At 37.7% G+C, this 24,532-nt stretch overlaps 1 protein-coding gene across 2 annotated transcripts in view; it reads left to right on the top strand.

Annotated features, from left to right (window-relative positions):
- Dnah12 (dynein axonemal heavy chain 12) overlaps nucleotides 1-24,532 on the top strand; it is a 154,161-nt gene that overhangs the window by 45,805 nt on the left and 83,824 nt on the right. For both annotated transcript variants that reach the window (XM_031361735.1, XM_031361736.1), the window contains exons 24-36: nucleotides 3,894-4,013; nucleotides 4,338-4,494; nucleotides 4,871-5,043; nucleotides 6,513-6,665; nucleotides 6,921-7,160; nucleotides 7,605-7,850; nucleotides 8,194-8,313; nucleotides 9,825-9,934; nucleotides 12,518-12,701; nucleotides 12,838-12,978; nucleotides 16,920-17,003; nucleotides 17,564-17,752; nucleotides 21,214-21,333. In XM_031361735.1, the coding sequence (XP_031217595.1) occupies nucleotides 3,894-4,013; nucleotides 4,338-4,494; nucleotides 4,871-5,043; nucleotides 6,513-6,665; nucleotides 6,921-7,160; nucleotides 7,605-7,850; nucleotides 8,194-8,313; nucleotides 9,825-9,934; nucleotides 12,518-12,701; nucleotides 12,838-12,978; nucleotides 16,920-17,003; nucleotides 17,564-17,752; nucleotides 21,214-21,333 (2,037 nt within the window). The remainder of the gene's footprint in view (nucleotides 1-3,893; nucleotides 4,014-4,337; nucleotides 4,495-4,870; nucleotides 5,044-6,512; nucleotides 6,666-6,920; nucleotides 7,161-7,604; nucleotides 7,851-8,193; nucleotides 8,314-9,824; nucleotides 9,935-12,517; nucleotides 12,702-12,837; nucleotides 12,979-16,919; nucleotides 17,004-17,563; nucleotides 17,753-21,213; nucleotides 21,334-24,532) is intronic.

The raw sequence follows: 24,532 nt of genomic DNA on the forward strand, positions 1-24,532 counted from the left end.
GATTCAATTCTATTTACTTAAAATATGTTTTAAATGTTAACAAATTCAGATAAATTGAAATCATGTAATGTTTCTCATCATAATGCAATAAAAGTTAAAAAAAAGATGGAAAAAAAAATCAAAAAAACAAAAAAAAACAAAAAGAAAAGAAAAGAAAAGAGGAGGGACCCATGGCTCCAGCTGCATATGCAGCCTTATGGGGGAAGCCCTTGGTCCTGTGGAGGCTTGATGCCCCAGCGTAGGGAAATGCTAGGTCAGTGAGGTGGGAGTGGGTGGGTGGGGGAACACCCTCATAGAGGCAAAGGGGAGGGGTGATGGGATAGGAGATTTGTGGAAGGGAAACTGGGAAGGGGGTATCATTTGAAATGTAAATGAATAAAATGATTAATAAGTAAAAAATAAAATAAAAATATAAAGAAAAAAAAAGAGTGGACATACAGGTACCCTGTGTAAAGGCCCAAGACACAAAAAGGTCGAAGGACTGTGAACACAGTCAGAAGATCTCTGCCTCTGCAGTAGAGTGAATGAAGATCAAGGGAGGCGGAAAGGAAAATGTGCAGGGAGTCATTTTGTTTACACAGGAAGGTTAAGAGTATTTTAATCGGGGGGAAGTCATAATCTGGTTTGTATTTTTATACCACTAGGACTCTGGTATAAAGAATGGATTAGTAAACAATCAAAACAGGAAGACAAATTAAGATGCCCTGCATTAGCCTAGACAATAGCTGTACGGGCTGACTAGACAAGTGGTGGAGACATGGAGGAATTTAGACGCTATTCAGAGAAATATACTTGCATCCAATTTTAACAGGTCTTAAATTGATTGTACAGTAAAAGGGGAGAAGGAAGAAGGTCTGAAGAATTACTTTAGTGTTTGTGGCATGAGCATATAGGTGAGATTTATTCTGAGGGAATTCGAGAAGTAGGTCTGTGGAGGCTGTGAAAGATCAGAATTTTATCTATAAACATCAAAATTGAAATGTAGCTCACGACTATACTGTCAGCACTGGAGAAGCTGAGGAAGGTATACAGCCCAGAGTTTGAAGCCAACCTGGGTTACACAGTTCCAGTTCAGCCTGGGCTACAAAGTAACTCTATCTCAACAAAACAAAACAACAAAGCCACAGAAATGTCTAGCCAGGTAAAGGCTCTTGCTGCCAAGCCTGACAGTTTGAGTTGTATCCCTGAAATCCATATGATGGGAGAAGGGGATTGATTCGCATGTGTTGCCTATCGATCTTCACACCTGCTCTTTGGCATATGTCCCCAGCCCCACAATAAATAAGTAAATCAAACCTTTTTTAAAGCACAACAAGCAGAACACTGCAGTGTTGCTTACATATTTCTAGTGGGCAAACAGCCATGTGCTTTAATATTTGCTGATCTATAGGCCAGACTCTCTCAAACATGGTGCTAAACACATTTTCATTTGTTGCTTTTGAGATTTAACTGCTTTAAAATTCTAAATGAGATGAACATGCATGAGTACATTATAAATTGAATGAAATATAGCACCTGGATACTTTTATGTGCCTCACTTAATGCTAATCAAAATATCGTAAAGCCCTTGCAGCCAATTTCCAGGAAGTCACCCCATGAGTGAGATGCCTTCTCTCTCTTTTTTTTAATTAGATGTTTTCTTTATTTACAATATCTCCTTTCCCAGGTTACCCTCCAAAAAAGAAAAGAAAAAAAAATAACAAAACTAAAACTAAAACAATCCCCTGTTCCCTTCCCCCTCCCCCTGCTCACCATCCCATCCCCTCCTGCTTACTGGCCCTGGCATTCCCCTACACTGGGGCATAGAACCTTCACAGGACCAAGGTCTTTTCCTCCCACTGATGATGGACTTGGCCATCCTCTGCTATACACATGCTGCTGGAGCCATGAGTCCCCCCATGTGTACTCTTTGGTTGGAGTTTTAGTCCCTGGGAGCTCTGAGGGTACTAGTTAGTTCATATTGTTGTCCGTCCTAAAGGGCTGCAAACCCTTCAGCTCCTTGGGTCCTTTCTCTAGCTCCTTCTTTGGGGACCTTCTCTTAAAGGGCCCTATGAAGCTTCTCTTTCAAAATTTTTATTTTAATTATGTGTAGTATGTATGTGTCTCTGTGTCAGAGAATGTGCACATCAGTGCAAGTGCCCATGGAGGCCAGAGACCTCACATCCCTCTGGAACTGGAGTTACCACCAGTTGGGAGCTGCCAGACATGGGTGCTGGGAACTCTGGTCCTCTGGAAGAGTGAGTGTTATACACTCTTTACCACTGAGCAACCTTTCTAGCCAAAGCTCATTTTCTTGAGATGGTTTTTTTTTTCTGCAGCATCATTGCTTTTGCAATTGAATCTTTTTTTTTTCTCTTTTTTCTATGATTCCAAACAAACCAAAAACACATAGGAAAGCATCAACATTGTCCATGAGGTAATACCTTCATTGGCATAGAAAATGTACCTGCCACACATCTGGCAATCACTACTTTTCCTTACCACTTATGTTACTTTGTTATTTGAATATAGCTATTAAGTATTTCAATAAGAAATATTTTATAAGTAATATATATATTCTTATATTTAATGAGTTATTTTAAAAGAATAATTTCCATTAGCATCAACTTGAAAATTCATTCTATAAAGTTTTTTTATTTATAGTTTGTATTTGCTGTTACCATTTGTTATCAAGGCAAGCTACTTTTAAACTATTAAGTCTTCGTTCCAAAATACATTTAAAACTTTGAAACATGAAAGTATTAGTAGTAGAAAGAAACATATTTCAAATTCAAATGTATAGATTGTTAAGGTGTATATAATTTAATAAATGTAATCATATATCCTGATTATATGTTTTTAAAAAAGTTATGGGTACGTGACATAGACATTCTAACTACTAGCCCAGCTTTTAAATATATGATTTGGTCTCTGTCTTAGTTGCTAAGTTGCTATGATAAAATAACCTCGTCCAGGCAAGCTAAGGAAGGAAGTGTTTATTTTAGTTCACAGTTCAAGGTATAGTCCATTGTGACAAGGGCCAACAGCAGGAGCCAAAAGCAGCTGGCCACACTACAACCAGAGCCAGAAGAGAGTCATGAGGGCTTGCTAGTGACTAGGCTGTTTTCTTTATTTTATACACACCAGAGCCATCTGCCCAATGAATAGTCCTACCTGCAGTTAAAATGGGTCTTCTTGAATCAACCTAATCAAGTTATACCCCATAGTCATGCCAGAGGCCTGTCTCCCTGGTGACTCTAGATTCTGCCAAGTTGACAACATTAACCAGCAAATTTCCTTTCCTTTTCTTTTTTTTTAAAGATTTATTTATTTATTTTATGTGTATGAGTACACTGTAGCTGTACAGATGGCCCTGAGCTATCATGTAGCTGCTGGGAATTGAACTCAGGACCTCTGCTCGCTCTGGCTCTGCTCGCTCCGCCCAGCTCCCTCCGGAGTAATACACTGTAGCTGTCTTCAGACACACCAGAAGAGGGTGTCAGATCTCATTATGGGTGGTTGTGAGCCACCATATGCTTGCTGGGATACAAACTCAGGACCTTAGGAAGGGCAGTCAGTGCTCTTACCCGCTGAGCCATCTCACCGGCCGGCAAGTTTCCTTTTCAATTAAAATTTCGCATCAATGTATATTGTATTTGACTTGTTTTCAAGCCTTTGTACATTCATAAACTCTACTTAGGCATAAACTCATTTCATAATCTTCACCCTTTTTATACATGACTTTTCGAACTGTTTAATGAAATTTTTATATTTTCCTTATAATAGAAATAATTTGTTTTTTCATCAAAAACTTTGACAACTAACCAGCAAAAGAATTTAAATAATATTAGATGTTTACAGCTCTCTTTTCTCTTGTAAGCTTTTAAACATAAAAATTTATTTTAATTATTCAGGCTTACCCAGAATCTGCAAGAAAAGACTGGGTCAGAGAGTGGCCTGGCCAGGTTGTTCTTTGTGTGTCTCAAATGTTCTGGACATCCGAGACACAGGAAGTCATAAGTGGTGGAACAGAGGTAAAGCATCATTTGATTTTAAACAACAGCATTCTTTTTCTCATTCCATACTTCTTTGTTTTCTTAACTTTTCTTTGCAATTTCTATATGTGGCATTAACATTTTTGAAAGCTTGTTATTTTTACTAGGCCTACACAAATTTACTCTGTAACTCACTTATATTTTGAAATAGATTATGAAGTCAAAGCTATTCCATAAATAAGTAACTATATACGTAAGATATGTATTCTAGGCATAGCTGTATGTGTGAGTGTGTGTGTGTGTGTGTGTGTGTGTGTGTGTGTGTGTGTGAGTAGTGTCAATTAATCTGCTGCTATTTTGTAGGGATTAAAGAAGTACTACAAGGAACTCCAGTATCAACTAAATGACATTGTGGAGCTGGTGAGAGGGAAGTTGTCTAAGCAGACCAGAATCACACTGGGGGCTTTGGTTACGATTGATGTCCACGCCAGAGATGTTGTCATGGACATGATTGAAATGGGTAGGTGACCGTTTCTTTAATACGAAATATAAAGTATTGATAGTGTTTAAGAAACCAAGACATGAGTTTTTTTCTTAACAGGATTTCTTTTTGAATGCTCTTTTGTTTTCTTTCTGTTTGTTTGTTTTTGAGACAGTGTTTCTCTGTGTGGCCCTGGCTGTTCTGGAAGTAGCTATGAGCACTAGACTAGCCTCGAACTCACAGGATCTGCCTGCCTCTGATGCCTCTGATTGCTGGGATTAAAGGCAAGACCACCATCATGTGTGAATGATCTTTTCTTTAATTTGAAAACATGAATTATTTTAATAGTGCTGTGATAATAAAAAATTACTTTTCAGATTATATTCACTTAATGATTTTATTTCATTCTTTCTAGGTGTCTCCCACGACACAGATTTCCAGTGGCTCGCTCAACTTCGTTATTATTGGGAATATGACAATGCTCGAGTTCGTATCATTAATTGCAATGTCAAATATGCTTATGAGTATCTTGGTAACTCACCTCGACTTGTCATAACACCTTTAACTGACAGGTGTTACAGAACATTGGTATGCACTTAAGTTACTTTGTTCGTACATTGAATATGATTTTTTGGTACAGAATTTATTTTCTTCTCCAAATTTAATATGGGCTATCCTCATTTGTTTAAAACATTTTTACAAGTGTTGATGTGTGTATGTGTGTGTGAGTGGGGTGCTGTCTGTGCCCAGGTCAGAGAACAACTTTCAGGAGTCTGTTCTCTCCTACCTTATGGAACCTGGGGAGTAAACTCAGGTGGTCAGGTGTGGTGTCAAACACCTTTACCTGCTTTGCCATCTCTCTGGCCCCTCTTTTATTAACTTATCTCTGGGAATATAGAAGTATAGCTACTAATAGTCCACAATAATGATAGATCTAGGACCTCTAGTTAAATCTAAATTTCAAGTGATTGAAAATATACTCATGTATCTTGTGTCACTTAAGGATAGAGATACATTCTCATGCAAAGTGTGTCTCATGCAAATACCAAAAAAATGCATTTGCAAAACTAGATGTCCCACACAACTAGTTTCTCATGGCCAACAGGAAGAGGTTGTATGTTATTGGCATCATCTACTGTTAACTGAAGCATCATTACATGGTTTGTGATATAGGGTGTGTGTGTGTGTGTGTGTGTGTGTGTGTGTGTGTGTGTGTGTGTGAGTGTCCTCTAAATAATGAAAAGGAAGCAAGGGAACTGTTAACAAATCATCCATCGTTCATCTGAAATTTAAGTTTCCTTGTGCATTTTCATTTACTGCACCTGTCAACCCATTCTGGGAATTGAGGAGGAGTGTGAAGAAACAGCAACCCATTAAATGCCGAGCAGTTAGAGTGTAAAGTTGAGTTCTCCAGTAGCAGATGATGTGAGGATTGTGTGCATATGATTTATTAGAGCAAAAATTCATACACTGTTGAATTTAAACTGATTAATTGAAAAGAAGAATTCATATCAACTATAATACAAAGTGGAAAGGGATGGTAGTGGTAAGAGAAATACAAAGCAGTTCTTTGGGGATGCAGAAAATGGAAAACATACCAAGACTAAGGAGCACAGTCCAGAGAAATCATAGATGACACATTTGTTTGTCTTCCAAATCTAGACCCATTGTACCACTGTGCCAGGTGTTTACCCTCTTTACAACTAGCCATCTGGAGAATGTTTTTCTTATCTTCTGCCTAGTCCTCCACATCTACTTTCTGAAGAAAACCATCTGGAGTTAATTTTACTCCCTCAGAGCTAGATGCTCTGTTGTTGAAGGGAGAATTAGACAACTAGGAGATTTTGTTCCATATTACTGGCTGTGGAGACCCTTTAAACTTTCTATTGTATAGTCAAAAAGTTCTGTGCTGAGAGATAACAATATAATAATACCTGACTTCCCTGAAGCTACAAATACAAATAACTTCATTTGGCCAATGGCTATCTAGTTTGTTTATTTATTTGTGGTTTTAGTTAATCATAGATTCTTTTCACACAAACTGTTTTTTTATCCAGATAGGTGCCTTCTATTTAAACCTCGGAGGTGCGCCGGAAGGGCCAGCAGGCACAGGAAAAACAGAAACCACCAAGGACCTGGCTAAAGCTCTGGCTGTGCAGTGTGTAGTGTTCAATTGCTCCGACGGGCTAGACTATCTAGCAATGGGAAAGGTAGTACTATCAAATTTCACCGGCTTCCAGCTAGGCCTGCCTGGGCACACTGAGGCAAATTCCTGAGCTAATAGTACTGGGTTGTAGTTTATGTGTTACTTGAGCTTTGCAAAATTTTAGTGGTAAAGATGATATCCTTGGAGCTTTTAAAGCTTAATTTTAATTTGGAGTTAGAAGGTCAAATGTCTTTAAAAAAACAAAACAAACAAACAAACAAAAACAAGAATATTAACCATTTGCCTACCATGTCCTTAGTTTTTCAAAGGATTGGCTTCTTCGGGAGCTTGGGCTTGCTTTGATGAATTCAATCGAATTGAACTGGAAGTACTATCCGTGGTGGCGCAGCAGATTCTTTGCATTCAGAGAGCTATTCAGCAGAAACTTGAAGTGTTTGTTTTTGAAGGGACAGAACTTAAGCTCAATCCAAATTGTTTTGTAGCTATTACCATGAATCCTGGCTATGCAGGACGTTCTGAATTGCCAGACAACCTGAAGGTAATTTGGGAGTGTAAGTTTGTTTGTCCATCATTGCCTTCGTCCCTTTCCCAGGCGGTAAAGGTAAAGCTCCAAGCACTTCTTGCTTGGTGACACCGAGGCTCAGAGTCACACGTGCTAAAGAAGCCCTCTCCCACTGAACTGCTGCCCAAGACTGAGTTTAGTAAATAGTCTCACTAAATCGCCAAGGCTGGCGCTGGACTTGTAATCCTCCTGTGTCAGTCTCTTGTGAGTAGCCAGTGTTCCACGTTCATGCTTCTGTGCCCAGCTTTCAAAAATATTTTTAGAAGTCCCAAACTATCAAGTACACAAAAACATGTAACTACTGCTGGGAAAAATAGTTTATAAAACGTGACTATCCACATCTTTTGATCCTGCATCTGTTTCACTTTGAAAATGGCCTCTTTTATGTAAGTAATGTACTTCATTTATTATATGCCTCAGGTTCTTTTCAGAACAGTAGCTATGATGGTTCCAAACTATGCCCTCATCGCAGAAATCTCCCTCTACTCCTATGGATTTCTGAACGCAAAACCTCTGTCTGTGAAGATAGTGATGACCTACAGGCTGTGCTCCGAGCAGCTGTCCTCACAGTTTCATTATGACTATGGAATGAGAGCAGTGAAAGCCGTGTTAGTGGCAGCTGGAAATCTAAAATTAAAATACCCCAATGAAAATGAGGACATACTGGTGAGTATTAATTACATATGTGCATTGAGAAAACCTTGGAAAGATAACTCCTTAAGTGAGATAACCAAGAACAACTGTACACAGACAGCTGAGTTGCTGCTCCAAGTCTTTTAGGTAAGATTGAAATGGTAGTTTTAGGTTGTTTATTGTACTTTATACTTTGTATATAGGCCTTTAGGTTTGATAAGTAAAGTGTTGGTTTCTGATTGTGGGGATTCTAGGAGCAATATAAAATAAACTGACTTTTGGCTGAGTGTGTGTGTGTGTGTGTATGTGTGTGTGTATGTGTGTATGCAGTAAACATGTTAGAGCAGGCAATTACATTGTCTTTTTGTGATTTTAGCTTCTTCGATCAATTAAAGATGTAAATGAACCAAAGTTTCTATCACATGACATACCCTTATTTAATGGAATAACTAGTGACTTATTTCCCGGTATTAAGCTTCCTGAGGCCGACTACAAAGTAAGTGAACCCATGAGAATTACTCTGTACAAAAAAAATTCAATTGATGGCTCAATTATTTATAAACTGTTATTAAATTGGGGACCTTATTCTGTGTGGATGGTCTTGGGGGGGACTTTGAGTCATTCCTCATTTTTCAAAGAATTTTGGAAGAGTTTGAGAAGCATTGATATTAGTTTTTTAAAGATTTAGCAAAACTCCTGTGATTATGACCATCAAAATACACAAAATTTAAATCAAATTTGGAATAGAAAAAAATTAAAAGATACTTGGTATGATTTTATTTTGAATCTGTTAAGGTTTAGTTTGTAGCTTAATATATGGTCCATTTTGTAAATTTCTTTTGTAGACCTAAGAATCTGTATTCTATTGTTATTTGGGAAGAATGTTTAGATCTATTAGCTTCACTTGGGCTGAAGTGTAATTCAGGTTTGTGTCTTAATTGATTTGATGTTTGGATTGTCTGGAAAGTAATGAGAGGAGAATGTTAACCTCCTTTACTATCACTGCCTTGTAATCCATGCCTGCTTTAGAGCCTAAGTGTTTGCTGTGTACCATTATGTGCCCAGTGCTGGGTGTACTTTTATAACTGCCTTGGTATTTTGTTTTGTTTTGTTTTGTTTTGTTTTTTGAAAATTTGTCCTGTTTGTCATTGTTGAAGACTTTTTATGTTTTATTATTTTTTTATTATTTTCTGTTTTTTTATATTTTTATAGTTTTCAGCTTTAAGCTTATTTTGTCTTTTTAACCTTTTACTATTTCTAAATATTCATTTACTATTTATAAATGAGTATATCTACCTCAACTCTTTTATTTCTATTTTCACAGCATATCTTTCTCATCCATTTGGTTTTGCTCTGTGAGTGTTCTATAAGATGAAACAGATGGCAAATACTTTGGTCTTGTGTTTGCTTGTTTTTTTAAAAAATATATTTATTTATTTATTTCATGTATGTGTATATGTGTGTATGCACATGTGCACATGCATGCCACAGTGGTCATGTAGAGATTGGAGAACAACTTGCAGAAGTCAGTTCTCTCCGTCCAGCACGAGGTTCTCAGGGACTCAACTCAAGTTGTTAGGCCTGGTGGGTGTCCCTTCTCTTACATGACTATAGCTTGGGTCAAGTTGAGGTGACATAAAACTAGACAAGACACTCAGGAAAGACTAACCCATTTCCGAACTTAAGTTTCATCAGAATGATTTGTATCTACAGTGCCTTATGGTTCTTAAACTTTTATATTTTTGATATTTTAGCTTCTCTGCTTAGTCCTAGTTGCTATGGTATGAAGAGTTATCTAGCATATTCTTTTGTTTCTTAACCAAAAATAGAATTTTGGCAAACACCATTAAAAGAATTGTTCTTATTTAAACATATGATCATTAATAACTTACATTGCTATATTAAAAGCATTTTAGTTCTATTCTTTTTAATTTGAAAATTCCTTTTGTATGACATGACTTATAATAGCACTTTGTAGAAACATATTTCATTTTTGTTTTATTTTAGGAGTTTTTGGAATGTGCACATGAAACCTGCCAAACACATAATCTTCAGCCTGTTAAATTTTTTCTTGAAAAAATTATTCAGACATATGAAATGATGATTGTTCGACATGGGTAAGAATATTATCTGTCATAGTTTAATGTTATTTTAAATTAAACTGAAGAATGAAAAGAAGCAATAAACTTTTTATATTAAAAGGCTAGGGAGCAAATAACTCCTCTCTTCTCAGTAGCTTACAGCAAAAACAAAGAATCGGGAGAGCCATGCACACCTCTAATCCTACTTTGAGCATCAAGGCAGAAGGGTCCTGAATCCAGGCCAGGTTGGCCTATATATGAAGATCCTGTCTCAGAAACTACAATAAACACAGCCTACATTGTTAGGCATCAGTTCTGAAATCCACTTGAGCACCTAATAGTCCCATTTTCAGAGATGGTTTTACTGTGAAACTAATGGAGTATAAGTTTTAGGGCCTTGTCTTTATAGGGAGCCATCTAAGCAGCTATAAACGTTGTGTGTATATAACTTATTTTATAAGGTGGATATGTAATTTTGTATTTATAATATATGAATTTTTTATTCTTTTTTTAAATGTGAGTTTACTGTACTCTTATCTTCAGACACACCAGAAGAGGGCATCAGATCCCATTACAGATAGTTGTGAGCCACCATATGGTTGCTGGGAATTGAACTCAGGACCTCTGGAAGAGCAGTCAGTGCTCTTAACTACTGAGCCATCTCTCCAGCCCGAAATTTTTGTTTTTAAAGGATCTCTTAAAGTGTGTAAACTTTATGTTCTTTATAATATCTTAGACCTAACTCTGCTTGAGTTTTGTTTCTTGGGAGGGTCTTTCTAATCAGCTGTTTTCCACAGGACTTGACTTAACATTTGAAAGGTCTTTTTTCCTCAACATGCATATAGTAACAAGAAACAAAAATGTTATTTTTAATAACTAAAGAATGGTTCCAGCCATTTCCTGTTTGCTGAAAATTAGGGTCTAATAATCACAATTTTTGAGAAGTTAAAATAGAAACCTTTGTATTATATAAAATTTGAAACATATTAAAATGAGGGAATAGTAAGCCAATCCTCACACATCCAGGGTTGAGCACATGTATATGTTGTTAGATCAGACTCAGGAGGTAGAAATCAGTAAACATCTTCTGAAAATTATAATCAGCTTTTATATGTTTTATCCTCCATCTGCCCTAAGTACAGTTTTATTTCTCTAAATCCTTGTGGGAACCTTACCCCTGCCAGGCTTAGGAGAGTCTACACCTCCAGCATGTTTTCATCAAGTCTTGTTTCCTCCTGAAATGACCATGGTGGCTCCCCTTACCTGCTGTTTCCATTTCTATGCTGAAATTATCCACAGTCAATCAACTGCAGTCTGAAAATATAAAGGGACAATTTCATATTTTGAGAGAGAGCCTGTCATATAATCTTTTTCAAAGTATATTATTAGAATTATCCTACTTTATGGCTAGTTCGTCTTTTACTATGTCAAATTTATAAATTAGCCCTTATTGTAGTTTTGAATGTGCAAGAAAGAACATAGTATTACATTCACTTCTATAGTGCTCATGGTTTGGGGTATCTACTGGTGAACTCCCAAAGGATAGGGGCTTCGATACTGAGAACCATATTAATCCTTCATAGATTTTAATACTGTGATAAAATAGCCTGATCCTTGATTTGATCCTTTATACTATACTAAGTTTTCATTGTTGGAAGTTTTCCTAAATTTTGCCAATGTGCATGAGAATCCTACAGGTTCCAGAACTTCTGAGCTCCCTCTCTTCTCACATCCACTTGCAGACAGACCTGTCCCTCATCTCCTCTGTGCTCCATCTTTACAGTTTCTTGTTAAATGCAGAGACATCTTTCCATTGTGCCTAACATTGCTGCATTCACTACCCTTTCCTCCTCCATTAGATAGATTATCTGTCTTCCAATTTATCTGAATGATTAAACTCATCAAATATTCTACCACTGCATAACAATGGTCAATCATTTGTCCTCTGGAAACTGTTAATTTGCCATAGCTTCTAAGCCAGTGCATTATACTTCAATTTTCTTCCCTAGGATGGGCTAAGCTACACTGTCATTTACAATGCAAAGGCTAAGTTTTCATTGCTTCTGCATGTCCATTTAGAGGTTAGCAGGGAGAACTCTGTTTGTCCTAGCCACATCTCAACACTGTGGATCCCATTCTGAAAGGAGGGAGACAGCTCTGTCAGTTCCCTTACTGGCAATTGTCTACCATGAAGGACTCACTGGTTGGGATTAGACACCGGATGTTTCTGCAAGAGTGGCAAAGAGGCCTGTGTACCAGGAGGAGGTCTGGAAATGTATGGCAAAGAGCACTTGTAATCACCGGAGCCACTGAAAGCATCAGAAACAGTTCTTCTCATGTCTTGGTTTTTAGTCTAGGAATATAGAGCTAATAAAGTTTTACTGTCATGTAGAGACATTCTATTATATGCTATCTTTGAGAGTGTTATGAATGTGGAAAATTCAGTGTAGACTGGATCAGCTTATAAGTTAGGTATATTTTCATCATATCAGAGGAAACATTTTAGAGATTAAAAAATTATATATGGTGATTACCACAGAATGATGCCTTCTATGCTGGTACAAATAATTTGATTGGTCATATTGTTCCCATATTCCCGTATAACTCTGTCTCTCATAGTTTCATGATGGTAGGAGAGCCTTTTGCTGCCAAGACAGAAGTGCTGCACGTGCTGGCGGACACGTTATCTCTTATGAATGAACGCAACTATGGAGACGAAGAAAAGGTCATGTATAGGACTGTAAATCCCAAATCAATTACTATGGGCCAACTTTTTGGGCAGTTTGACCCAGTGTCTCATGAGGTAATCTACAAGATAATATTCTTTTCTATAAATAGTGCATATTAAAGCAAGAAATTAGAAGTATTTCTATGCTTTAAAAGATAAATTCAATTTATTTTATGAAGGAAGTTTTTCAGCTTTTCCTTTCTTTCCTCAGTGGACTGATGGTATTGTGGCAAACACATTTAGAGAATTTGCCTTAGCAGAATCACCTGACCGGAAGTGGGTTATATTTGATGGCCCTATTGATACTTTGTGGATAGAGAGTATGAACACTGTATTGGATGATAATAAAAAGGTAAATCTCTATTATTTAAAGCAGAACTTATTCAGATATAATTAAACAATTCTAGGATTATATATTTAAACTAAAGTGTATAAAAATTGAATACTTTTATAAATTATCTTTTCAGTAAAGACAATGCTATAGCCTTTTGTTTTTAATAGAATGCAAGTATGTTATATTCAAGCTACTGTGCTGACATGGTAGTTGTACTAGTCAGTGCTCTATTGCTGGGAAGGGACAACATGACCAAGGCAGGTCTTTTTTTTTTTAATTATTTATTTTATGTATATAAGTACACTGTCACTGTCTTCAGACACACCAGAAGTGGGCATCAGATCCCATTACAGATGGTTATGAGCCACCATGTGGTTGCTCGGAATTGAACTCAGGACCTCTGGAAGAGCAGTCACTGCTCTTAACCACTGAGCTATATCTCCAGCCCCCCCTTTTTAAAAAAATTATTTATTTATTATTATTAAATGTAAGTATACTGTAGCTGTCTTCAGACAGACCAGAAGAGGGTATCAGATGATTGTGAGCCTCCATATGGTTGCTGGGATTTGAACTCAGGACCTTCAGAAGAACAGTTGGTGCTCTTAACCACTGAGCCATCTCTCCAGCCCCCAAGGCAGGTCTTATAAAAGAACACATTTAATTGGAGGCTTGCTTACAGTTTCAGAGGGCTAGACCATTATCATTGTGACAGAGAGGATGGAGGTGGGCAGGCACTGGAACAGTAGCTGAGAGCTGCATTATGATCCATGGAGGGGGAGGAGAGAGAGAAGAGAGAGGAGAGATACTTGGGCCTTGACATGATATATTGAAACCTCAAAGCCCACATCCAGTGACACACTTCCTCCAACAAGGCCACACTTAACCCTGATGACAAAGTCATTTAAATATATGTAAGTAAGCATTGAAATATATGAGCCTATGGGAGCCATTCATATTCAAACCACCATAGTAATCTACTAAAAACTTAAGTTGGGCTGTGGAAGATTGCTTACCTGTTAAGAACACTGGCTACTCTTCAAAGGACTGAGGACCCAGGGTCAATGTCCAATTCCCAGCACCCACCTGGTGCTTAACCGTCATCTGTGACTTGTTCCTTGTCACTGTGCACATGGGGTGGACAGATGTACATGTGGGCGTAAAACTCCTACACATAAAAGAGAGTGAGTTAAGTTAGCTCAATCTTATAACTCCATATAGATGTTTATAGGAGTTAGAAGAAAATAAAAGTCTCACTTCTTTTTTTTTAAAAAAGTTAAATACTTTAGTGTTATCTGTAAAATGTTACCATGGGACATGAGAGATAAACAAAAGAATTAGACAATGGAAGTCTTACAATATTTCTTTTAATTGAGAGTAAATGGACATAAAATTCTAAAAACGTGGATGCTATAATTTTAATGTATTTGAACATTTTCATAGCTGTTACCAAAATAAAGATGCATCAAATTTTCTGCTCCCAAAGGTCCATTCTTGTCAGAATATTTTCTAGAGATCATTACTTAATAAGTAATAACTGGTTTGAGCGTGTTTTGAACTTCATGTTAGTAGACTCACATTCTTTACTGCTCTCCAGATTTGCTCTCTGTGCATAAGGTGTTTGTGTTGTTGTTTCCTACTTTACTCCTTACTCTCCTCCATGTCTGTATTAGTGTTCTACTGTGCGACTATGTCTCAGTTTATTTCAGACTTGTTCTGTAGCCTTAGAGGCGGAATCCTTGGGCAGATGTTAAGCAAGAACTCTACCATTGGACCCTTTCCCCAACCCAAGTTTTTTTTTTTTAATAAATTTATGAAATGACTATCCTATTAAACAGTGAATTCATTTGACTAGTACTCAAATGTATGTTTAAGCATCTTATCGTTGTTGGTCATATTTTTCACTTAGTAGTATTGATCTCACTGAGAAAGAAAAGTATACACACAGGTGTTGATGATTCAGAAAAGAGGAGTTAATGGGCAGAGTGAAATGTAAGAATTTAAACTCATGTAGAAGGCTGCTCTCATATCAGATGACAGAGAGTATCACCTGATACACAGAGTTGGTGGTGACAAATAAAATACAGTCATGCTGACTTGTGTTCATGAATTGGTGAACCTCAGTTCTTTTCAGAAGAAATTAAGCTGTTTTAATTAGTCAAACCATGACCTTTGGGATCACTTATCAGAGATTCTGTGTATCAGAAATTTACATTACATAGCATCATAACAGTAGCAAAATTACAGTCATGAGGTAGCAACAAAATAAGTTTACGGCTGGGGGCCCACCACAACTTGAGGAACTATATTAAAAAGGACCCCAGCATTAGGAAGGTTGAGAGCCACCGGCTTATGGAAACATAGAAGTGTATGAGGGTAGTACTGAGGATTGGGTTAATTTAAAAGGCTAGAACCACCATTCTACTAAAGGCTGCCTTTGTGAAATATTCTCTATAGACAAGTAGCCCGGGCATAGGCAAAGGTAAAGTTGCAATCTTGGAAACACACGGAGGCTTAAAGATAATGGTGTACAAATAGTAGAAGCACTGTATGCAAAGCAGGATTTACCTAAGAAAGGAAGTAAAACCAGCTGTGATAAGACATTCCTTACCAAGATGAGGAGAGAGCACGTTAGGGAGAAGTTGGTCTGCATAGAGGGAGTGAGAACCATAATCAGGATACATTAGGAGAGGAAAAACTCTTCTCCAGTAAACGAAAAAAGGTGTATTCCATGTTAATGAGCAGGAGAACTGGAAGGAGCTGTGGGCGGAGCTAAGATGTTTGAATTAAATCGTTCAGAATTACATGGTTTTTTTTTTTTCAAGAGATAAATTTCCAGATATATGGCATGAATGTCTGGAGAAAAGCAAGTCAAAAATAGGTGAAGACAGGTTGGTCAGGAGCATAAGATGTTTTTACTCATGAACACTGACCCAGTTTGGAATTGGGCTGGGAATGGAGTGCTTTGGTGAGAAGAAGAACGTCCTGGCCTAGCAGGTGACAGCAAAAGTAAGGATTGCCAGATGGTTGATTTGTGTTTGATGGTGGCAGTATAGTAGAGTGAGGGTGATGCTGGTGTCATGTCCTAACTTGGTAGCAAGCAGTACGGTGTTCACTGGTGTCATCTGGTACACACTTAAACATATGCCAGATTATTTCTCTCAAGTAGAACTTTCTACAATTCTGGGAACATCTGCATTGTTAAGGTAGACATCAGACATGTGTCTTGCTAACACTTCATTTGCAGAATTGCTTAGTGTAGCTGAAGAACTGAACTTGGGGTAGGGAGATAACTTAGAAATAGAGTGCTTGCCTGCATGCATAGCGTTCTCAAATCATCTTGTGTAGCCAGAAAACAAAGGTGTTGAAGAACTGAACTGTATTTAATTCTACATTGGTAAGTTAAATACTAATAGTCCTTCATGGCTAGTGGCTAGCGTATTGTACAGTACAACTCTTTGCCACTCTATTTTATACCTAATGAGCTGAATCGAGAAGTGTTAGACACTTCATTATTGGCATATGACTAGAGAGAATAAAGCTGTGTCTAGAATGAAGATTGTAGGAGCAGGGAGGAAACAAGACAGAAAAAGTGGAGGCAGTAGATACTTTGTAGTGAAATTAATTTGATATATGAATAGTTGTTAATAATAGTCACTGATATTATTAAATTTAATAATCTCTAAGCCAAGGAGCTTGAGATAAGGCAGTTTTAATAATAATAGAAAAGATGGGAATTTGAGAGAAAGGATGTAATTGATAAATTCAAGTTTTGAACATATTTGATAGAAGAAATGTTTTAGATTAAAGAAGCTAAGGAGGCATCATAAACACAGGGCTAGACTAGGATTTTTTTCTGGCTTTCATCCATATTCATGCCTTTATATCTCAGCACATCTTTTATCTATAAACAGACCAATTCTATCTGAATTTTAAAATATTTGAAAAATATTTACCTTTAGCTTTGCCTTATGAGTGGAGAAATCATTCAAATGTCCCCTCAAATGAGCCTCATCTTTGAAACAATGGACCTTTCACAGGCTTCGGTAAGTTCTTAATATATAATGTTCGGTTTATAGTTTATAGTTTATTCATTTATTGAATGAAAATATTTTGTGTCCTAAGATGGGCTTAACACTGGAGGTAGACAGATGACTAAGACTCAATGTATGTTTAAAACGGATGAGCAGATGCTAATGGATAATCCCAATGCACAGTCACATGTAAGCATCCTGAGAGCATAGAGGGGCCCAAGCATCCATGGGAGCAGTGGGAGGAGAAAGACCTTAGAAGATGTTTGTGTTTGACCTAGTTTTGCAGAAGATTCAAGACTTCTTCAAGGAGATTAGTTAGGTTTAGGCATTTCAAATCATGATAGGAAGATGTCTAAACATGAATAGGTATAAGATGGCTAAGGACCTGACTGAAAATAGTTTTCTGTATTGGGAACATGTAGTGTTTTTTAAGAGTATAAAACTGGGAGCGGCCTACATATATCCTGAAAGGACTTATAAGTACTAATTGTAATGGTCAAGGGCCACTAATTGAAAAGCAATCTTTTTTTTTTGGAAATGGAAAAAAATGGGAATCTCTGCTTTTTCTCCAGCCAGCCACTGTGAGTCGTTGTGGCATGATTTATTTGGAACCTTCACAGTTAGGATGGGAACCACTAGTAGTTTCATGGTTGAACTCATTGGATGAGCCTCTAAATGAACTAGAACATCAAAATCTGCTGAAAGAACTTTTCAATTGGCTAGTACCACCTTCTTTACTATTTCGGAGGAAGAAATGCAAGGTAACAGTACCGTAGTTCTCTGACTGATTCCAGTTTCTGAAGGTTCTGTAAACTCAGTTAAATTTACAGTCAGAATGCTACAATGAATAAAGTCAGTTTTTCTTTATCATTGTTTTATTTTATTAATTAATTAGTTAATTTACTATTTGTTCATTCATTTGTTTTGGCCTTGAACTTATTATATGACTGAAGAGGACCTTGAACTTTTGACCCTCTTGCCTCCACCTCCCAAATTCAGGATCATAAGCATCTTCCTTTGCTTTTATATTGCTTAAATTACAAACAACTCAAAAGCTTAAATTTACCTAGAGTATTTGTATTAAACCATAGTTTCTAGACCTTTAAAAATCCCAAGTACTTCCTATATATTTTTTAATTATTTTATTTATTTACATTCCAAATATTGGCTCCCCCTCCCCCAGAGTTTTTCCCTCATCCTACCTCTGCTTTACCTCTGAGAAAGTGCTCCCCTCCAGCACCTTCATACACACACACACACACACACACACACACACACACACACACCTGACATCCCCCTTCCCTGGGGCCTCAAGTCTCTACAGAATTAGGCGCATCCTCTCCCACTGAGGCTAGACAAGGCAGTCCCCTGCTACTTATGTGCCAGGGGTCATGGACCAGCCCATATATGCTCTTTGGTTGGTGGCTTAGTTTCTGGGAACTCCCAGAGGTCCAAGTTACTTGATACTGTTGGTCTTCCTATGGGATTGCCATCTTCTTCAGCTCCTTCAGTCCTTCCCCAAACTCTTCCATAGGGGTCCCTGACCTCAGTCCAATGGTTGGCTTTTGTAGTAAGATCTGATGATATTTTGAATTTCCTCAGTTTCTGTTGTTATGTCTCCCTTTTCATTTCAGATTTTGTTAATTTGGATTCTGTCTCTGTACCCTTAGCTTGGCTAAGGGTTTATCTATCTTGTTGATTTTCTCAAAGAACCAGCTCATGGTATTGTTGATTCTTTGTATTGTTCTCTTTGTTTCTAATTGGTTGATTTCAGCCCTGAGTTTGGTTATTTCCTGCCTTCTACTTCTCTTTGGGTATGTTTGCTTCTTTTTGTTCTAGAGTTTTCAGGCGTGCTGTTAAGTTGCTAGAATAGGATCTCTCCAATTTCTCTATGAAGGTACTCAGTGCTATACATTTTCATCTTAGCACTGCTTTTCATTCTGTCCCATAAATTTGGGTATGCTGTGCCTTCATTTTTGTTAAATTCTAGAAAATCCTTAATTTCTTTCTTTGTTTCTTGCCTGACCAAGTTATTATTGAGTAGAGAGTTGTTCAGTTTCCATGAGTATGTAGGCTTGTATTGTTTTTGTTGCTATTGAAAAACAGCCTTAGTCCATGGTGATCTGATAGGATGCATGGGATTATTTCAATCTTCTTGTATCTGGTGAGGTCTGTTTTGTTACCAATTATATGGTCAATTTTGGAGAAGGTACCATGAGGTGCTGAGAAGAAATTATATTCTTTTGTTTTAGGGTGAAATGTTGTATAGATATCTGTTAAATCCATTTGGTTCATAACTTTTGTTAGGTTCACTGTGTCTCTGTTTAGTTTCTGTTCTCATGATCTGTCCATTGCTGAGAGTGGGTTGTTGAAGTCTCCTACTATTATTGTGTGAGGTTAAATGTATGCTTTAAGCTTCAGTAATGTTTCTTTTACAAATGTGGTTGCTCTTGCATTTGGGGAATAGATGTTTAGAATTGAGAGATCATCTTGGTGATTTTTCCTTTGATGAGTATGAAGTATCCTTCCCATCTCTTTTGATAACTTTTGGTTGAAAGACTATTTTATTGGATATTAGAATATGGCTATTCCAGCTTGTTTCTTGGGACAGTTTGCTTGGAAAACTTTTTTTCCAGTACTTTACTATGAAGTAGTGTCATCTTTGTAGCTGAGGCATGTTTCTTGTATGCAGCAAAATGATAGATCCTGTTTATGTATCCAGTCTGCTAGCCTGTGGCTTTTTATTGGGAATTGAGTCCGTTGATGTCGAGAGATATTAAAGACCAATGACTGTTATTTTTGTTGTTGGAGATGATGTGTATGTGATTATTTTCTTTTGGGTTTGTTGTGAGATGACTAATTTATTGGTTTTTCTTGTGTAGTTTTCCTCCTTGTGATGGAATTTTCCTTCTAGCATCCTCCGAAGGGCTGGATTAGTAGAAAGATATTGTTTAAATTCGATTTTGCCATAGAATATTTTGCTTTCTCCATCTATGATAATTGATAGTTTTTCTGGGTATAGTAGCCTGGGCTAATATCTGTGTTCTCTTAGGGTCTGTATGACATCTGTTCAAGATCTTCTGGCTTTTAGTATCTCTGTTGAGAAGTCTGGTATAATTCTGATAGGTCTGCCTTTATATGTTACTTGGCCTTTTCCTCTTATAGCTTTTAATATTCTTTCTTTGTTCTGTACCTTTGGCATTTTGATTATTGTATGGCAAGAGGATTTTTTTTAATCCAGTCTATTTGGTGTTCTATAGGCTTCTTGTACATTTATTACTATCTCTTTCTTTAGGTTAGGGAAGTCTTCTATGATTTTGCTGAAGTTGTTTTCTGGCCCTCTTTTATTCCTATTATTCTTAGGTTTGTTCTTTTCATCCAGGAAACATTCATTTCCTGGATGTTTTGGGTTAGGAACTTTATGCACTTTGTATTTCCTTTGACTGTTTTGTCAATATCTTCTATGGTATCTTCTATGCCTGAGATTCTCTCTTCCATCTCTTGTATTGTATTGCTGATGCCTGCATCTGTAGCACCTGATCTCTTGCCTAGGTTTTCCATCTCCAGGGTTGCCTCCATTTGTGCTTTTTTTATTGTTTCTATTTACCTAATTTTTATTTCCATTGAAAATTCAGTTCAGCTTCTTCTCTGGGAAAGTGTTTGTCATTTGTCTTCCAGGTTGCCTGGAACTAATTTCTGGGCCTATTTCTACCCCAAGTGCTATAGCAACATCTCTCTTCTAAGACTGGCTCTTTTATATAATTATCTCACTATATTATACTTTTCTGTTAGAGTTGCTTCTTTTCAGGGATCATATCTCTTGTTTCTACTTCTCTCAGCTTGCTCTATGACTATTTAAGTATATAATTTGTCTTTCATAAGCATAGGATAAATAACTGAATGAATGGTTGTCAGAGGTTTCATTTCTGCTACTCTTAGAACATCATTAATTTTCTTACATACCAAGTTACCACTTGTCAGAGGACTGAGGATAAGAATGCATCATGTACAATTTTGTTATGCACTAAACTAAACTCAAAATCCTTGAGAAATGTCTTTATTGTACCTACAGTTTATTTTCTGTAAGTTTAAATGTTATTTTAAAACATATCAATACTGTATATGTTCTTATTCAATTTTATTAAATGCAATATTTACTTTCATTTCTTCTCCAAGTAAAATGGAAAAATTTAAAAACATTTTATTATTTTCCCTTTTGCAGGAGCTGATTCCTACAAGTGACATCAATGCAGTTGTGGCACTCACACGCCTCATTGAAATACTGCTCTGTACTGTGGTGGAAAATGAACCCAATAGCAAGCACATTCGTGTCTGGACTATGGTTGGTTTTATATTTAAAGTGGTTTTAAACACAAAGTATGGTTATAGAAAATAATGTTCATATGCAGAAAGACCTTTATAAGACCTGGAGCAGATTCTGGTGATCACTAAAGGACAGCTGAGAACACTAAGTAGGCCTGACCTGGTCTTCTGATTCTAAAAACAATTCTACAGGAAATAAAGTATGTCAGAGTGGACTCAAACTGTGCTGTGCTTTATCAAATACCATATGTGGATATTCCCCTGATGAGGTGGTACAGTATTAAACTCATTTGCTTTTGCATAATTGATTTTTGTCTTAGTGCTAAGCAGGAGTTTAGTCAGCCTAGAAACTACCTATGAAAGACTTTGAGAAGGTATCCAACCCAGATAGGTAGATACAGGCAGAATCCATGGAAGATTCTTTAGGACACAGTAGTATAGTCGTTGGTTAATGTCTGGAGTTCAAAGAAGGACAAAGACAATGGCAATAGTGCACAGAAATTACCAGAGAGAGACAAAAAAAATTTGGTTTAATTCCACATCTTTAAAAAATTAATTAATTAATTAATTAATTAACATCCCAAATGTTGTCCCCCCTTTGCCACCCCCCACTCACAGAGTCCCTCCCTTCATCCTTCTTCCTCTTCTTCTCTGAGACAGTAGGACCCCCTGGGTATCACCCAACTCTGGTGCATCCAGTCTCTTCCAGATTAGGCTCAACCTTTCCCACTGAGGCCAGACAAGCGCACCTATTGAAGAACTATTTGTGCTACATATGTGCCTGGGGCCTCGTTCCAGCCTATGCATGTTCTTTGGTTGGTGGCTCAGTCTCTGAGAGCTTCTAGGGGTCCAGGTTAGTTGACTGTTTGTCCTCCTGTGGGGTTCCTATCCCCTTCCAGGCTTTCAATCCTTACCCTAATTCTTCCATAAGAGTCCCCTACCTCCGTCCAGTGTTTGGCTGTGGGTATCTGCATCTGTTTCAGTCAGCTGCTGGGTGGAGTCTCTCAGAGGACAGTTATGCTAGGCTCCTGTCTGCAAGCATACAAGAGTATCATTAATAATATCAGGGACTGGTGCTTGCTCATGGGATAGGTTTCATGTTGGGACAGTTATTGGTTGACCATTCCCTCAGTCTCTGTTCCATCTTTCTCCCTACATTTCTTTTAGATCTTTGTCCCTACATTTCCTTTAGACAGAACAAATTTTGGGTTAAAAGTTTTGTGGGAGGGTTGGTGTCCTTTTCCCTCCACTGAGAGTCCTGTCTGGCTACAGGAGGTGGCCTCTTCAGGTACCATGGCCTCTTCAGACACCATGTCCCCATTGTTAGGGATCTTGGCTAAGGTCACCCACATTGACTCCAAGGAGCTTCTCCCATCCCAGGTCTCTGGGACTTCCTAGAGATTTGCCCCATGTTTGTTACCCCTGGCAACTTCAGATTTCCATTCATTCTCCTAGACCTCTGTCCCTCTCTCCTGTCTCTCCCCATACCTGAGTCTGCTCCTCTTCCACTCTCATCTTCCATCCAGTTCCCTTCTTCTCTCTGCCTCCTATGAGTATTTTGTCCCTCCCTGCAAGGGTGATTCAAGCATCCTGGATTGGGTCTTCCTTCTTGTTGAACTATACTTTGGATTTGGGGGGGGGCGGTATCTAGGGTATCCTGTACTTTATAGCTAATATCCATTTATCAGTGAGTACATACCATGTCCTTTTGTTATCTCACTCAGGATAATATATTTTAGTTCCATTCATTTGCCTGCAAAATTCATGATGTCCTTGTTTTTAATAGCTAATAGTATTCTACGTATAAATGAACCACATTTTCTGTATCCATTTGTTGGTTGTGCAATATCTGGGTTGTTTTCAGTTTCTGGCTATTACAAATTGTGAACATAGTGAGTGGAACACCTGTCCTTATGGTATGGTGGAGCATCTTTTGGGTATATACCCAGGAGCATTAAAGCTCGGTCTTCAGGTAGAACTATTTCCAATATTCTGAGAAACTGCCAGATTCCAAAGTGGTTGTACCAGTTTGCAATCCCACCAACAGTGGAGAAGTGTTCCCCTTTCTCCACATCCCCTTTCTCCACATCCTCAACAGCATGAGGTGTCACTTAAGTTTTTTTTTTTTTTTTTTATCTTAGTCATCTTGACTGGTGTGAGGTGGATTTATATCTCCCTGATGACTAAGGACATTGAACTTTTCTTTAAATGCTTCTAGGCCATTTGAGATTCCTCTGTTGAGAGTTATCTGTTTAGCCCTGTACTCCATTGGGATATTTGTTGATTTCTAATTTCTATAGTCCTTTGTATAATTTTGATATTAGCTCTCTGTTAGATGTAGGTTTTTTCGAGATCCTTTCCCAATCTGTAGGCTTATGGTTTGGCCTATTGACATTGTCCTTTGCCTTACAGAAGCTTTGAAGTTTCATGAGGTCCTATTTATCAATTGTTGATCTTAGATGCTGAGCCATTGGTGTTCTGTTCAGGGAGTTGTATCCTGTACCAATGTGTTCATGGGTATTCCCACATTCTCTTCTATGAGATTTAGTGTACCCAGTTTCATGTTGAGGTCCTTGATCTACCTGGTCTTGAGTTTTGTGCAGGGTGATAAACATGGATCTATCTGCATTCTTCTACACGCAGACATCCAGTTAGACCAGCAGCATTTGTTGAAGATGCTTTCTTTTTTCCAAGAAGAAAATGTTTAAAACTCTTTGTTCCTGTCTATGACTCATTCCAATCTACCACCTTGTTCTTCATGCAACTCCTCTCCTTTTTTCTTCCAGTTTATGACAGGAGCGTTTCCCTCTTACGTCTTCCTCCTCGTTGTTGCTACCAGGGAGATAGAGATAGCACAGTGGGTAAAGGCAGGTGCTGCTAAGCCTGACTCTCTGGGAGTCACATGAGTGGGAAGAAGAGAGTCATCTGCCACCAGTTGTCCTCTGACCTCCACAAGTGTGCTTTTGTGCATGCCTACATGTGTGCGCACACACAGGTACACAAACACACATGCGCACATGCACAAGCACACTCATATAACAAAAAATAACTAAAATGTAATATAATTTTTTAGCTTGAGACCTCTGTCTTGGACATCTCTTGTCCCAGGTGTCCTGCCAACTCTAACCTGCTTTCTGCCTGCCTTCTCTCCTTCTGCCTTTCACAAATGTGTTATGTCAAGTTGGTAAATCCATTTTCTCCTTATGTTTGGAGTTGTC

Source organism: Mastomys coucha, unplaced genomic scaffold (genome assembly GCF_008632895.1).
Source record: "Mastomys coucha isolate ucsf_1 unplaced genomic scaffold, UCSF_Mcou_1 pScaffold9, whole genome shotgun sequence".
Taxonomy (NCBI): domain Eukaryota; kingdom Metazoa; phylum Chordata; class Mammalia; order Rodentia; family Muridae; genus Mastomys; species Mastomys coucha.